The sequence below is a fragment of the Falco naumanni genome, chromosome 9 (assembly GCF_017639655.2).
Source record: "Falco naumanni isolate bFalNau1 chromosome 9, bFalNau1.pat, whole genome shotgun sequence".
NCBI classification, from domain to species: domain Eukaryota; kingdom Metazoa; phylum Chordata; class Aves; order Falconiformes; family Falconidae; genus Falco; species Falco naumanni.
The window spans coordinates 4596250-4612333 of record NC_054062.1 but is presented as its reverse complement, the minus strand read 5'-3'; the positions used below and the strand labels follow the sequence as shown (position 1 = coordinate 4612333).

The 16084-nt window shown below is 45.8% G+C and overlaps 1 protein-coding gene across 1 annotated transcript in view; it reads left to right on the top strand.

The window, feature by feature from the left end:
* The first annotated feature begins 2851 nt into the window (after positions 1–2851).
* Positions 2852–16084, top strand: part of LOC121093624 (voltage-dependent N-type calcium channel subunit alpha-1B-like) — a 301786-nt gene continuing 288553 nt past the window's right edge. The window contains exons 1-3 of the mRNA XM_040606263.1: positions 2852–3178; positions 5406–5511; positions 11979–12118. Of these exons, the coding sequence (XP_040462197.1) occupies positions 2919–3178; positions 5406–5511; positions 11979–12118 (506 nt within the window). The 5' untranslated portion in view covers positions 2852–2918. The remainder of the gene's footprint in view (positions 3179–5405; positions 5512–11978; positions 12119–16084) is intronic.

Genomic DNA, 16084 nt, shown 5'->3' with positions numbered 1-16084 from the left:
CTGGTTTATAGCGCATCCCCATGACATGCTCGCATCATTTTCTTGCTGTCACAAACACCCCCACCACCCTGTCTGCTGACTTCACTGCAATGCCATGGTGGGGAGTTTGTTCCTGGGAGAGGCAGGATGGTTTGGTGGCTCTGGGAGTTTTACCTGATTCTTAATCCCACCTGAGGCAGAAGACAGCACTTTTTTTTTTTTTTTTTAACTTTTCAGATCTGTCATGTCATTCATCCACCCTCCCCATTTTGCAAACACAGAAGGATGCAGACATGAAGATTTTGGAAACCAACTTATTTCTTTTTTTCTGGATGATGATTTCCATCAGAAGAGGTGGGGGATTACTGAAAATGGTGTTTCCCCTTCTAGTGACTGCTGATAAAAAGAGCCAGATTTTTCCACTGAAAACCACAAGACCACAGAATATATTAGATTTAGTGACCAGAAGCAGAGAAGTGAAAAATTTAGACAACTAAATAAATCATCTGGGGGAAACTTGATTTCCAGATGAAAAAATGAATTCATTATAGAAAAAATGCAGTGAGAATGAAAATGTTTTTAGGGGAAACTTTAAAGAAAAAAAACCCCAACATCCCTCTGCTCTGTTCAGCCTGTGAGTGCCCCACATGCTCCTCCTCCCTCCACAAAATAAAGAAACTTTCCCTCATGAGCCAGTTGTGTGGATCAGCTCAGCAGTGCTTGGGGGTGAAGGCTGACAGGAGGAAACATTTTAATCTCTGCCCAGGGTCTGCTTGAGTGTAACAGGGATCCTGAGCCAGCAGGAGCTGGAGCAGCCTGGTGGCAGCCAAAGCATGAGGCCTCATTTCCCAAAGTCTTCAGCTTCTTTCTCCAGGTAAAGCTTCTCCCAAAACCTCCAGCACTCAATTTAATCTGCAAATTACCCAAACCTGGGGTTTGGATAAAGTCCTCTTATTGTATTCCCAGCATGTGCATGGGAAGGCAACATCCATACCGGAGCTTCTTGCTGATCTTTCAATTCCTGATCAATTTCCAGGGCTTTGCAGAAATGGTGTGGCCACGTTCGTGTTGGGGTGGTTGATGGCTGTTCCTGTACCAGACCCTCAAGGCAGCAGGTTGTGATGCGCCTTCCTCCCTTGCTGCTTCCTTCTGTGGCTCCTTGGGTTAGTGCTGTTGCTGGGTCACCTTGGCAGCCAGTGCTGCCTCCGAGGGTATCTTCTGGCTGTGCTGTGAGAAAGCCCTTCAGATGCCAAACCCCTGGGTAAGAAGCCACTTTCTTCTGGGGAGTCACCCTCTGGATATTGCCAGCTCTTATTTGTGCCATTTGTGGATGTTGCCAGCCCTCTTGCAGTCTGCTGAAGCCAACAGATATTATTGCTACAGATTTGCCTAGTTGGTGCGTTGGTTTTGAACTGAGATGGCTTGGATGACTAAGGCAAACCCCACATTATCAGCAAAGTCCAGGGTTTCCTTTCTGTGGGAGAAGTGACAATGCCCCTCTGTGACTACCCTGACTTCTCTGGAGGGTATCTTCTAAAAGTTAATAGTTTGTATTCCAGATTTAGCCTAAATGGGAAAGCATGTCCTCACCAGCTGCTGCAGTGCCTGTTGACGTGAGGCGCTCCAGGAACGAGGAGGAGTTAGCTTTCTGACTTGTGCTGGATGGAAGCAACAGAGGGTGTTGGAATAAACAGGATTAAAGGATTTCATCCATACGTACAGGATTAAAGGTATCCAGTGCCCTGCCGGAGTCATCCAAACCAAGGAGAAACAAAGTAAGTTGTCCAGAAGGGCACAGCTCTGTTCCAGGCCAGCCTGTGTGCACCAATCCTGCACCACCTGGGCCCCCTGTGCTGGTGCGGGGGCTCATCCCCCCTTCTGTCCTTGCCACGGGTCCTGGGGCTGGATCTGGAATGAGCACCCCCATCACCCCACACCCCAGCTCCCTGCCTTGTGCCCCCATTTCACACTGTAACACACCCCCACCCCCATTGCCCCCAGCCTCCCCCTGGGGGTTCTGGGGGCAGGGGGCAGGGGACGGGTCCTGCCGCGTCTGGGGGCACCCCCGGCTTCAGCAGCTGGGCAATGCACGTCTGGCCAGCGCACACCTGCGCAGCGGCGCGCAGGGGCACTTCGCCTGTCCTGTTCCCCCTCCCCAGACAGCGGCACCCCGCGGCCGGGGCTTTGCGCGCCCGCGGAGCCCTGCGCAGGGGGCGGGGGTGGATCCCTCCTTCCCCGCGGGGAGTGGCCGCGGCTGGGCAGTATTTATCGGGGTGGGCGGCGGCGGCCGGGCCGGCTCCATCCCTGCCTGCCATCCCTCCATCCCTGTCTTCCTCCATCCCTGCCTGCCGTCCCTGCCTCCCTGCATCCCTGCCCGCCTCCCGGTGCCGGTGACTGGAGCGGGCGGAGCCGCGGCGGCCGATTGGCTCCGGGCATCACATGCGGCGGGGCCGTGCCGTGCCGAGCCGGGCTGGGCTGGGCCGGGCCGGGTTGGGCTGGGCTGGGCACGGCGGAGCGCTCCCGCGGCGGGCACGGCAGCAGCGCAGCCCCTTCCCAGCCCAGCGCTCCGCCAGCCTCCGCGGAAGGGAGCGCGGCCGCCCGCCCCCCGCCGCCAGCCCCCCGCCGCCCCGGCCATGAGGTCGGGCCGGAGAGACGGCACCGGTGCGGGGAGGTGAGCAGAGCCCCGGCGCCTGCCTCCCACCCCCGGGCAGCCACAGCGGCGGGGAAGCAGAGGGGGTGGAGGAAGGGAAAAGGATTTTTTTTCTCTCTTTTTTTTTTTTTTTTTTTTTTTGGTAAATCAATCTATATATTTTGCCGCGATCAATCCCGATCCCGCAACTGAAGCCCCCGGAGGGAGAAGTGCTGCGCGCTGTGATGCGTCTTCCTCTCGCCTCGGCTGCCAGTTTGGATTGTAGCGCCCGGCTCCGTGCACTGAGAGGATGGCTCGGTTTGGGGATGATCTGCCAACCCGCTATGGAGGTGGAGGGCCGGCCGGGGCTGGAAGAGGGAGCAGCCGGCAAGGTGGCCCCCAAGCCGGCCAAAGGATGTATAAACAGTCGATGGCTCAGAGGGCCAGGACTATGGCTCTCTACAACCCCATCCCTGTCAAACAGAACTGCTTCACAGTCAACAGATCCCTCTTCATCTTCAGTGAAGATAATGTTATACGGAAATACGCCAAGAGAATAACAGAATGGCCATATCCTTTCAGGGAGGGTGTGTGGGCATGGTGGGGAAGGTGGGGAGGGAGACGGGGGGAAAGAGACACCCCCCTCTCGGCAGCTGAGGATGAGTGTCTGGTGCTAATGTAGACGTGCATATGTGAGCCAGTGTGTGTAATGGGTGTGTGTGACAGGGATCCGTGTGTCCGACATAATGTATGGCCGTGTAGCTGGGTATCATAGGAAATTGCTTCTGTGGGAACGCAGAGCGTGCTTTCGACTATGCCAGGGGTGTGTGTAAGACATACGTGCATGTCGGTGTGTGCTTAGGTGTGAGAGATACAGTTGCATAGTTTTACATTTCCTACAATTGAAGCCAAATGTGAAGGGTTCTGTGAAATTCAGGATAATGAATCCTGATTCTTATTTCCATCTTAGAGCCTTTCAACTCTTCTTTCTCACTCTGAATAAAAGAAGGAACATGGGATAAAAATGGTGACACCTTGGCATTAAAGCTGCATTGATAGTAGGGACATTGATAGCCAAGATATCTTATGAATCCCATTAATACAATCATTGCAGCTAGGTTTTTAGTGGATCACCTTCTGAATCCTGAATTAAATCAACATGAATCTTGTCACTTTGGTTAGGTGTATAGCCAAAGCTTAGGCTGTACTAAAAAAAAAAAAAAAAAAAAAAGAAATAAAAAAGAATAGCTTTGTGGCAGAGAGAGGTAGTAAGTGGAGAGAGGGATCATCTGCTGTGTTGTGAAAGGGGCAGATGCTTTCTGTCTCAGAACCAGCTCCCAGGCCAAGTGAGCTGCAGAGATCTTCCTCAGAAGGGGGCTTTGCTTGTAATGATGCACACAGTGGGGTTGTAAGCCATGGGAGAAGGGAAACAGCCTATTTGAGGTTACCAGGGAGTAGATATAGTGTGTGTGTGCACGCGTGTGCATACAGGAGTGCATTACACTGGCGATCTCAAGGGAGCTGGTTGTTTTCTTTTCATTTGATATCACACACCTATTAATCCTCAGCTACCAGCAGCCAGGCCTCCTCTCAGCCTCCTAGCAACACTTTCAATTGCCACAGAGGCCAGCTCCAGTTCAGGCTTCCCCAGTTTTCACTTCCTGAGGGGCTAACAGGAAAAAAACCCACACCAGTAGAGTGAATGCACTTCCCTTCCCCCTGAACACACCCGCGCATATTGATTTTTCTGTCCGTATTATAACATCCCAGAGATTGCTGTAGCTCCTTATCCGTTGCTCCTTCCCTGCATTCAAGTCGGGATAAACAGGCCCCAAAGCTCCGGTGGCAGGCAGAGCATCGCCCTTCCTGCAAGGGTAGGCGCAGTCTCTCCCTCTCCTCCTGCCCCTCGGGCGGCCGGCCTGCGTCTGTCTGCCGAGGTGTGGGGGGACCCACGGTGCTGCGGAGCCGCGGGCCGGGCCGGGCCGGCAGCGCGCCCCACGCCGGAGCCGCGCCGGGCGGGCGGGGCAGGGCGCTGTCCGCGGTGCTGAGCGCGGCTGCCCGCGGAGCTGCCCGCGGTGCTGAGCGAAGCCGTCCTTGGTGCTGGGTGCAGCTGTCCGTGGTGCTGAGCGGAGCCCCGGCGTCCCGCCGCCGCCCGCGCTCCGCCCGGGGAGAGCCGGGGCTCGGCACAGCTCCGCGCTGGAGGCGACGGCGAGGGGCAGGGGGCTGCCTGGCGCCGGGTTCACCGTCCCTGGGGTCCCTTCCCCGGGGTCCCTTCCTCGCACATCCCCACATCGCGCCGGCGGTTTATTCTCTCCGGGAGTGGGCATTGCAATCCAGCAGCAATTCCTGGTTCAGACCTCTGTAGACACTCTAAATTGAACTTTTCTAGCCCATCACTTATTTTCACTATGCACTCCAGTTAAACGGCAGGGAATTTCTGAAGAATAATTCAGCAGATGGCATTCAACTGTATAATCTATTTTGGGGCAGTTTAGCTTATTGGTGTCATTTAAAAATTATTAATAGCTTTTTGTTTCCTTTGGACCATTTGCTTTCTTGCTCCCAAATTTCCTGAGCAGCTTAGGTTCTAAGTCACTAACTCTGTCAAAGAAGAGAGCCATTTTCCTATTTCCAAAGTCATCGCAGAAAGAACTGAGGAAGACAAGGAAACTAAATGTCTTCAAAAAAGACGAGAGATCTTAGAACGCTCAACTAATGTAACTGTTTAGGTAGAAATGGGAATTGAATGAGTTTCTCCTTGTGTTATCTAGTGTATTCTTTAACTTCTGGTCCCCACTCCATTTGAATACATGATTTTAGCTACAATCATAGCCAATTGTATTGTGCTGGCTCTGGAACAACATTTGCCAGATGGAGACAAGACACCTATGTCAGAGAGATTGGTGAGTTGTATTCACTTATTCACTTTTTTTTTTCTTTTTTTTTTTTTTCTGGGCTAATACAAAAGCAGTAAGTTACCTAAAGCTGCAGGTGCTTGTATCTGTTTTAAATATCCACATGTAAACAAACAGGCATTGACCTGACAATCAGAAAAGATAAGTCAGTGACAACAAGTATAACTCTGACCTCCCAATCTCATCTTCACAAGAATGCTTCATCACTCTAACCAGCCCTGCCCCATTGCAGAAGAGCTGAATCTTACATTATGACTAGAAGAGCAGCAAACTTAGATTGTCTATAAACCAGGACAGGAAGGGACTGCCAAATGCTCAGAATTATCTGTAGAATCAAATGAACTTCTGTGATATTTTCCCAGGAAGTGGTAGAACAGAGTAACCTTTTAGGTTCGTATGTCTTACAGCTATCTTCCTGATACAGCATTTATCAAGGACCCTACAAAGCAAACTTTAGGTTTAGATGATTACACTTCCCTTTCAAAAAAAAGAAACCAACTTACAGAAGAAAATAATTTACCTGCAGGGTTTATGTTAATGAGCCAAATTAGCTTATTTCAAAAGAAAATACAAGAATAGCTTCAAAATCATTCATCCATTTATCATCACTGTAGGAAAGATAGGTAATATTAGTTTTACTTTTTTCCCCACTGTTAATGATCTGGAATATCTTTCATGCCTAAATGCATTAATCCTGGTGCACGTTCAAAGGATAAATAAAAATGGATCCATATGTGTTTTACATGTAGATATTAAATTATGCAAGCAAAGATAATATTAGGCTTGCTGCCAAAAGCTAGAGCCTCTGAATGCTGGTTGCTGCAGTTTCCAGGGTTGGTCCATACCAGTGGGCAACTCTCACAATCTTATTCTTCAGAAACAGGAAAAAGTGTGTGATAGATCTAGAAAGAGCTTCAGAGTCAGCTAGTTGATACTGCCCACCTACATTGTGTTTGCTTAGCCTCTGAATTATTTCTACTTAAGAAGAGATAAGGAAAAAATCAGAGAACACGCATGTATGTTGATCTTTCTGCCATTAACACATCTTCATATGTTTTGAGGTTCGCTAGTAAAGCAAACCTGGGCTTGTGAGAAAAGCACAGATTTAGACCCAGGGCAGTGATCGAGAGCTGGGAAATGCCTTCCACAGTTATAAACATATGGACTAGTGAAGGAGAAAAGTAGTTTTGTGGATGTTCTGGCTTGGTAACCCTTTGGTGATATGTTCTTTTAAGCAGCAGTGGGTATGGTTAGCACATTGTTTCTGTGTTCCTCTATGTCACTATATACGTAAGGGGATCCTAGATTGTTTTTTATTGGTCCTTTCTCCCCTTTTATTAATTTCATTTTACAACACACACACCTTCAGTTCCTGCCCAAATCGTTCCAGAGGGTGGCACTGGCATTACCACCCAAGAGTGTAAGACAACTGTATGAATTCAGTGCACAGTCTCCAGCTTGCTGGCTCTGCCTTGGTGATGAAGGAAGAATTAACCCCTGAGTTTTGTCCCAAACACTGCTGTGCAGCATTGTCTTTGATCCAGACATTCTGGAGCCATTTTCACTACACCACATTTTCAACTCTGAAGGTTTATCATACCCTTTATCAAATCCTCTGAAGGGGTTTATCATAGAATAACACGTATGCTGGACAGATTAAGCATTGTGAGTAAGAAAACCTGTCTTCTGGTTTTCAAAGTAAAACTTTAGAATGCTCCTGCTGCTTCCATAAACTGTAAGTTTCACTGAGAATGTTACAAATCCTTGCCAAACCAGACTGGGCAAATGTTCCCATACATTTACAGGTTTGTTGAGCCAAATTGTAAGTCCATGCACAACAGCAGGTGCTTTATTGCTGTCTTTGGCAGGAATGGAATGAGGCTTTTTTTGGTTAATGATAGATGGATATACCTTTCCTTCTCCTGGGTTCATTAAAATCTCCAAATTGGAGTGAGGGCTCATGACTGAAGAGCTAATCATATCTTAAGGTATGAGATGTACATCACAAGCCATTTGTGACTGGGAGGTGTAGGCAGAGTTGCTGAAGGAAAATCAAAGCTTCCCGGATACTTTGTGCCACATATACAAAGACAAAAAAAATCTCAAGATTGTCTGTTTTTTAAATCTGAGGAAAAGAGGGAGGACTTGATACAAACATTTTCATTATTTTTCTCTTTTAATCAAAATTTTCTTCTATGAATATTTCAAGAGATCCAAGGTATTAACCTGCAGTGCAGTCTCACTTGGCTGTTTTCTGTGCTCATGTTACTTGCCAAGCAGGGTTAATTAAACACATGGGAAGAGCAAGTGATGTCTCAGTATATGCAGTATTTCAAGAATTGGAGTGGCTGAGTTATGAGTAATCTTTCTTTGTCCATTTTCTGTATGTAGTTTGTAGAATGGAAAAGCATCACTCGGCTCTAGGATGGAAAGTCTGATCAAAACCAGGGCTCTGAAAAAACACCGTCTGGTGGTCAAAGCATTTAGTGGTGAACTGGAGCATGGACTTCAAGTCCTTACTCTTCAGACAAGAGAAATAAGCTCATTCTTCCAGTAGCAGCAGAATGGCCTAGCCCCTAAGGGCTTGCCTGCTCTGAGCTGTGAGCCTCACATGCTTTGGCTGCTGGAAGTGTTTATTTCACATCAGTAATTATCCACTGGAACAGAGATGCTACAGACTTGCTACTGTCCATCTCAGCTGAAAGCCTTAGCCAATAGGTTGTAGAGTCGGTCCCTCTCTCTATCCGAATAAATATTGCATTGTTTGTATACAATGAAGTGATGCCAGCTGAAAAGATGCTGAGGGAGTTGCGCTGAGTAGCCCAGAGCCTGCTGGTGAGAGCTCCAAATGCGGGAATGTGAGCTTCACATCTATGCCCTGAGTGGCCTTGCAGGTGGATGTCTTGTTCATGATGCTCTTGGCTGTCCAGGCTGAGGCATGCTCATTCTCCCTGTCTCCTTCCTAATTTCTCATTTTTTCATGAGGCGCTTCAGTAGGCCATAGATTTGTCCCAGCCTGATGGAGGTGATATCAGAACTTGCAGGATGGGAAATTTATTTTCTGCCCCGTTCTGGGGCACACCCTGTTTGAAGACACCAGTGGGTCTGTAGGATGTTCATCTGCATGCCAGGGCTCCGAGTGTTTGGCTTCCCTGGGTGTTTTTGATGTGAGGGCAGACTATAACTTTTCTCAGACATTCAGCATGACAGCTCTTGCACTTTACTAATGGATTTAATTTTTTATCCTATCCCCAGCTGCTTCGTGCAGTCATATGCGAACTGTTCATATTAACCTTTGCATGAACAAAGCCCTACACACCCAAACCGATCAAGGCTGTCACATCCAAAGGCCAAGGAAAGACACTAGGACATGGACTAGGAATAGTAATGACTTTCCAGACTCAGAAGTTGTTTCTGATCTGAAACATATTGATTAAATGTGTGTTTGGCCCAGCCTCAAGCTTTGCTGTGTCCACAGCAAACAACCTGCTAGCACAGCTCTGGCTGCTACCCAGATTCTCCACCCTCCTTTCAGGCATGCACAGTGATACTCTTCATCACCTGCTTTCCCACTCCTGAACCCAAGCAGCAACACAGCCTCCTGTCTGAAGGGGCTGCAGGACACCCTGGCAGCAGGGTTTCTGAGCTGACAGCAGTGTCGCTTCAGTGCTGCACAGGGCATCACACCTGTGCCCTTGCCCTCCAGCTCCTTCCCTTGCACAGAGTCAAGTGAACCCTTTTTTTCAGCAGCAGACCCCACTACCTAATGGGGCATACATTTTATTTTTCAGCCTGTTGTTACTGCTTTGATTCTTAGGCTAAATTAGTGTCAGTTTAGATAAGCTTTAGTAAAGACCCTCTTTCTATCCCCTCTTATTTCCCCAGCTACTAACTGCCAACCTTAGAGATGGGAGTTTTCCTTTGACCCACTTCCTTAGAGCTCTGTGTAGTCCTAGCTTTGGGAATAGCATATTCTATCAAACCCTTGAGTACCTGAAGCCTGGCTTTTTAAAGCTGGGAGCTGTAATCACAAGGCACCTGACCTAGATTGAGCATACGACTGGTAGCAGAGTAGATACAAGGCTTCCAGGAAGTGAGGGAGTTAGTGAGGGGGAGTGTATGTGGGTAAAGGTGTGTTTTTTTTCTGGTGTGTGTTAGAAGAGCTGTTTTTAGAAGCATGCTAGTAGCTGTGGGATGGAAACATAGGCTGGGCTAGGAGACCTTTGTTTGCAAAGACTTGGTGTACTTGTTGAACTAGGAGGTGCGGGGTTGGAGAGCATGCAGACTAGGCTGTCAGAGTGCTCCTGTGTGCAGAAGGGAAAGCAGAGGAGCAGTAAGGTAACTTTTCCTGAAATCACAGCTGATGATTTCTGACCTCTCTTCTTCTTCTTCCCCATTTTCTGTGCTGGGTTGGAGTCCCAGGATGCCTCTAGACCTTCCTGTGGAGAAACTTCTGGAAGAAGACTCTTATTGTAGTGTTTTTGTTGAAGGTCACGAAAACAACCATGGCCTTGCTTTGTTCCTGTTTCTCTGCGGGTAAATAGCACTGACATGGGCAGCTGAGTTTCTCAGTGTGTCAGCAGCAGCTTCTGTGTCCTCTGAGCAGTGTCAGGAAAGCTCTGTGGAGGAGCAGAGGGCTTGGAGGTGCTGCTGTTTGTGGAAACACTTCATTGGCTGGAGGAGAAGCTAGTTATGGGTTTGGTTTTCTGTCGTTCTGCCCTCCCCCGTTTCAGCCGAAGGCCTGTAGTGTGAGGTCAGCAGCTGCCCACTCTGTGCTGCTGTCTGGTCAGGCGGTGTTTGTGTGGGTGATCTGCAGGTGACCGGTCATCTCGCTTGGCCGTAGGGGAACGGGGGGTGAAGTTGCTGGGCCTGTGAGTTTAGGAATGGTGGAGAGGAGTAGAGACAGGGTGAGAGATGAAGTATATGGAGCAGGTGGGGTCACTGAGGTGTGTAGGGATGCAGGGTGCTGCTTTGTAGGGAACAAAACTTTAATTCAGGTAATGATGAAAAAGCGTGTCCTGAAGTAGCAATTTGCAACAACTTGGAGATACCTTCAGTGATTAAAGTTTTGTGGTTGACTTGCTGAGGATGCACTAAGTGTGTAAGCTCCTTTGGGAAGGGCATGCTATTATATGGGCCTCCTAGGTGTGCAAATCCTGGCTTTCTGTTGCAAGTACTATGCCTAAAGCATGGCTCTGTGTGCCAGTGCTGGGTCAGAGTTGAGCAAGAGTTGTCGTGCTTGTAAAAGATTCTTGTATCAAAACTGCTTTCTTTGTTCTGTGGCCACAAGACTTGACATTCATGTTCTTTTTGTATAAAAGAAATAAAATTACCTGTTTTCATCAGTAGAATTAAAAGTGTAAACAGCTGTGCATCAAACAGCAGCTCAGCTCTTTGGCTGTGATGGTCAGAAATGTCAAAGCCACTGCAACAAAGATTTCTTATCTCTTAATTTGGGAGTTTGCTTCCTTTGGGTAGGGCTGCTTTACTTCCATTGACTTCAGCTGAAAACAGAGATCTAAGGCACATTTGGAAGTTGGTTACAGGTGCCAAATGTAATTAACACATTCTTGAAATTGATGCCCCTTGCTTTCACCTTTTTCTTTGTTCCTGCCTACATCTTCCTTCCAAATGTGAGTGCTTCCATTTGGCATTGAAATTCTTATCGATATAGTACAATACTGAGGGATCTGGTGCCATAGATGGAAAAAAAAAAAAAAAAAAGATTTAGTAAAACTGCGGAGACTAAAAAGCTTGATTTTTGCCTCTAGTGAGTTAGGAGGTGAAGCTGTGATCCTGTGGTACGCTTTAGTCTGCGCCACGGGGCTGAGCCACAAGCCTTACTGCTTCTGCTGTCAGTGGAAGGGAGTGGGGGTTTCTCCCTGAATCAGATACAGTGAAAGGAAAACAAATGAGACTGCAGCTGTGGAAACTGATAAAATGGAGAAGAAAGAGTGAAGGAAGAACTGATGGAATAAATGATAAGTAAATAATTTCCTACCAGTGTTTGCAAACTTGCTGTGCTGGCTGTTATTCCCTAAGATATCCTCCTCTTTCAGTTTCCTGCATGAATTGTAAAGCACATTTTTTTTTTCTTCCATGTCAATAGCTACAGAAATATGTGATCTCAAGTTTAAGTATACCCTTAGAGCAAAACTCAGTATTAAAATTCCCTCCAGAATACTGAGTAAATGTAAAAAGTGTAGGGTGAAGTGATCAGGTAAAGGCAAATGGAATTTCCAATGTGAAAAAACAGATTTACCTTTAGAGAAATAGTAACGAGATTCTTCCCTGTGCTTAGTTCCAGTAAACTTAAACTTCTGGTTTTGGGTCTGTTCAGAGAGCTGAAAAGGTTGTGAAGTTGGTGCACATAGCTGTTCATATGGTTCTTGCTATTAGTGCAGAAGCGTAGGTATCTCCTTGACACCTCTGATTTTTGGTTTTTTTTTTTTCAGGATGACACTGAGCCGTACTTTATTGGAATATTTTGTTTTGAAGCTGGTATAAAGATCATCGCTCTGGGGTTTGTTTTTCATAAAGGCTCTTACCTTCGAAATGGTTGGAACGTGATGGATTTTGTTGTGGTCCTCACAGGGTAAGTGACCTCCTCTTGCTCTAAGTTTAAAGGGGACTCTTGCTTTCATTTGTGTTGGTTTTTTACTGTGGGTTGGGGTGGGAGTAATTTCTCTCTTTAAATAATGACTATTGTGCTGAACGAGTTGCTTTCAAAGCATCGTTTGAACTAAAGGAGGTTCCGAGGACATTTATTTGTATATGTGCTGGCATGTGTCTTATCCAGATGTGTACTGACATTTCTTGGGACTTTACAGGTTCTAATGGCCAGTAGGTACTTGAACCTGATTTCAGTCAATCTATCTCCTGATGTGATAGGATAACTTTAGAAGTCAACATGGAGTGAGCTAACAAAATTAATGTTTAAGCCATTACAACTCTGAAATCGGTGAAGTTTCTGCAGGAATGAGTTTGGTCAGCTATAAAATAACTTTTCTAAAAATAATTCAAAGAGGGTGCCTGTCTTACAAAGGATGGAGCTAAAAATCTTAACCTGTGCGTTTTGTACCATGGTTTAAAATGATGTTGCTGATTTCTTTTGTGGAAATGCTTATGGTATTTCTGTTATACATTGCAACAGCTTCTGTATCTATTGATGTAAATATAGTGTAACGCAAGTGGATAATGAAAACCCAAACATTAAGCAATGGTTATGATGTACAAAGTGTGCTTTAAAGCTCCGAAATAAATGCTTCGAAGGTCTGAGTAAGGTCCTGATCTTGCAGTCTTCATCTTGGAAGGATTTCAGTCAGTTTTTCCTCAAGAAGACTGCAGTCTGGCTTCTGTTATTAATATGCACTCATTTCACACACCTTCTCTGCTGCTGTGTGTGAGGAACATATATATTCCTTGGTCTGGTTGGTGGAGTACAGTAGGATGCTGTTGGGAAAATGCTTCCATACATATACAAATGTATTCATTAGATACATTATGACTATAATTCTATTTGCATTCAGGGTACCATGTGATATAGCAATTCAGAGGCCAAAGGGAATTCTTTATGTATTGAAAGGAAGAAAATAAATATGCAGGGCTTGATTCCCCTGCTGCTGGGGCTGGGTATTTAATCAATAGAAACTTCAGTGGAGCCATAAGAAGAATCAGATTTACATACTTGGAAGCATAGGGGGTACCAGGATGAAAAGAGAATTAGCACAGATGCTACAATTATTCACACCGACGGTATGTTCTGATTCCTAGTTAGCGCTATACCCTTTTGTGTGTTTAAAAAAAATATTCATCTATAAAAAAAATAATCAAGGCCCTGATGCTGGAAAGGACTTTGGCATGTGGTTTAATTTATCCTTCAGCAAAGCATTCAAGTACATGTTTGAATTCAGCTGACTCCAGTGGTTCTGTACTTAAAGTTAAGGCTATACATAAAAGCTTTCCTGAATTACAGCCATGTTGTTATTTGTTTAGGCATGTTTTAGATTTGTCTTTTTTTATAAACACAGGCCAAGAATCAAAACGTATTAAGAAAAAAAATCGAACCCAAAAAGAGCCTAACTGTGACGATGTGAGATGTTCAAAGTTTTGCAACAGTAGCTGAAACATCACATGAGGAATCGCAGCTGAGTGTGCAATGCTATAGCTGTGGCACTGGCGTCTTACTGGTGCTGATTTCATTGTGAGTGCTGTTTGCAGCGCTGTTTGATCTCTGAGCATAATTGCGAAATATCGGCTTGATTAGACAGCTGTAATAAGGAACCCTGTTGCCATCTGCAAACATGCATATTCTTTTGAAGTACAGTCCTGTTAACGTCAAAGCTGCTGGTTTCCAATGGTGATACTAGCTGGGCTGTATTGAAATTGTCTTGTACATGGACTTCCCACCAGGCAGGCAATGCAGGGAAGGCAGGGTGTAAACTGATTGACATTTAAATCCAAGAGTCCTCTCCACTGAGGAAACCCACAGGCCTCTAATCCTGTAATTCAAGGGCTGGATTTAGCAAGATGCTTGAGCTTGTGCCTAATTTTTGGTGTCTGGGGTGGGGTGAGAGAGCTGCTGAAGATAACAGGGTTATTTGTGTGCTTGGTTAGATGGATGCTTTCCTGAATCTGGGGCTGTATTTCCAAACCTAGTGGTGAGATGGAGGGACCTATAGCAGAGAAATCATGTTGAACGAGCTGCAGCTTCACACAGGGGATTGAATTAGTGTTTTCTCTGTAGCCTGTTGTGTTTTCCTCTGGATTTCCTAGATCCTTACGACGTTCTTTGCTCGCTCCTGTGTTGCCATGGGTCTGTGCTGGAAAGCAGGAGCTCCTCTTCCTTGGGTTTCCTTCACTGGCCAAAACCTGTTCCATCGGCCCATGCCCTGCCCTAGCTCGGTTGATGGGGGAAGCCTGAGCAAGGGCCTTTATCGGAGCCAGGCATCACCCTGGCAGTTCTGCATTGGGACTATAAAGGCAGGTTGCTGAGGAAGAATATTTACTCCTGACAACCCTGGCTGTCTCTCCAGGGAGGGGATGTGGGGTGGTGACACAAGTGGGACCTTAATTTTTGTTTCTGTGGAAGATAGTCTCATGTTTCGAAGAATGACCAAGCAGGTTCTGTAATTTATTGGAGAATAATAAAAAAGGGACAGTGCTAAACTCGTACTTAATGTGTTCTTATAAATATAGATAGGTAGGAGATCAGTTTTTGAAATCTATTACTACTCTATCAAAAGCTTTCCATTGCCATATGTGCAAGGTTTCTACTTGAAAATGTTACTTCATGTTTCCCAGGCAGTGATCAGCATTCAGTTCCTAAGCTCAGTTTTACATTGATCTTCAATATCACAGAGGGATTTTGATTTCTCTTTTTTCTGTGTAAGCATGAAAGATCATGAAAATGCATTTCATGATACCACACGTGGAGTTGTATACCTGCTAATCCTGTTGAGTGCACATTTTTATTAAGGTAAATGGTGAATGTCAGAAGAATCTGATCTCATTTTCAGCTTTTAGCTAAAACCCATAAAAGCAAAGAGCAGCTTTGCTCTCGTTAGCTGTTTCCATAGGAAGAAGGCCAGCCAGTGTCTGGGTGTGTTTTGGAGGAGGCTGTGGGAGAAGGCTCTGCATTTATTGAACTCACCCTTATGTAAATATTACAGTGATCATGCAGTAACCCTTTCCACCTGTTTTTTTCCAATCTCCTATTTTTGCTGCTCAGTGCCTGCACACTGGCGTTGATGAATATGTATTCATTATTTATTTATTTACATAAAATTATTTATTTACATGCAATAATGGACATTTGGTTTGTCAAAATTGGACAGTAGAACTTGTTAATCAGAAAATAAATCAGAGTTGTATTATATGCCGCCAGGATCAATATCCTAATGAGCTAAACCAGAGTCTACAGATAGTGGCCCAAAATGGTTTGGCTTGTTGTTCCAGAAAACACTCCCTCAGTTTCTTTCCACAGCAATGCTATGGTGCCTTTTTCTCATTTACTTTTAAGGAAGCATGCTGATTTGCTATTAATAAAGCCCTGGGAAAATAATAGGTTGCTGGTCCTCGAAAGTTTTTTTTTTTTTTAATCTCTTGATTTTTTTAAGTAATTTCTTGTAAACTTCTCCAGTTGTAGATGAATATCGAGGAAAGCTGCCCTGCTGTGGTGTGCCTATTCCTATTGTGGAGAGAGACACATGCGTTTTATAGCTCCTGCTCATTTTATTTTCATATTTTTATGGGATTGCATTTGCTCTAGTGATGACATCAACCTCTAAATCACGTAGAAATGCAATTTCTCAGCTGGCCTGGGACTATATGATCTTAATGCGCTTTTCCCTAAGTAGGAGCAAAGGGACTTTTTACGCAATATATTGGTGCAACCTTTCTTGGGGTGGAAACCTCAGAAATCCATAGCTGTCTTGGGAATGAAGTCCTCCCTATATCCAGCCCCCTCAGATGGCAGTGGATGGAGCTATGAGCCCGGATTCAGGGCCTCGAGGGTTCAGACTGTTCCTGTTAGAGTTCATGGGATGACTTCTCCTGGTGT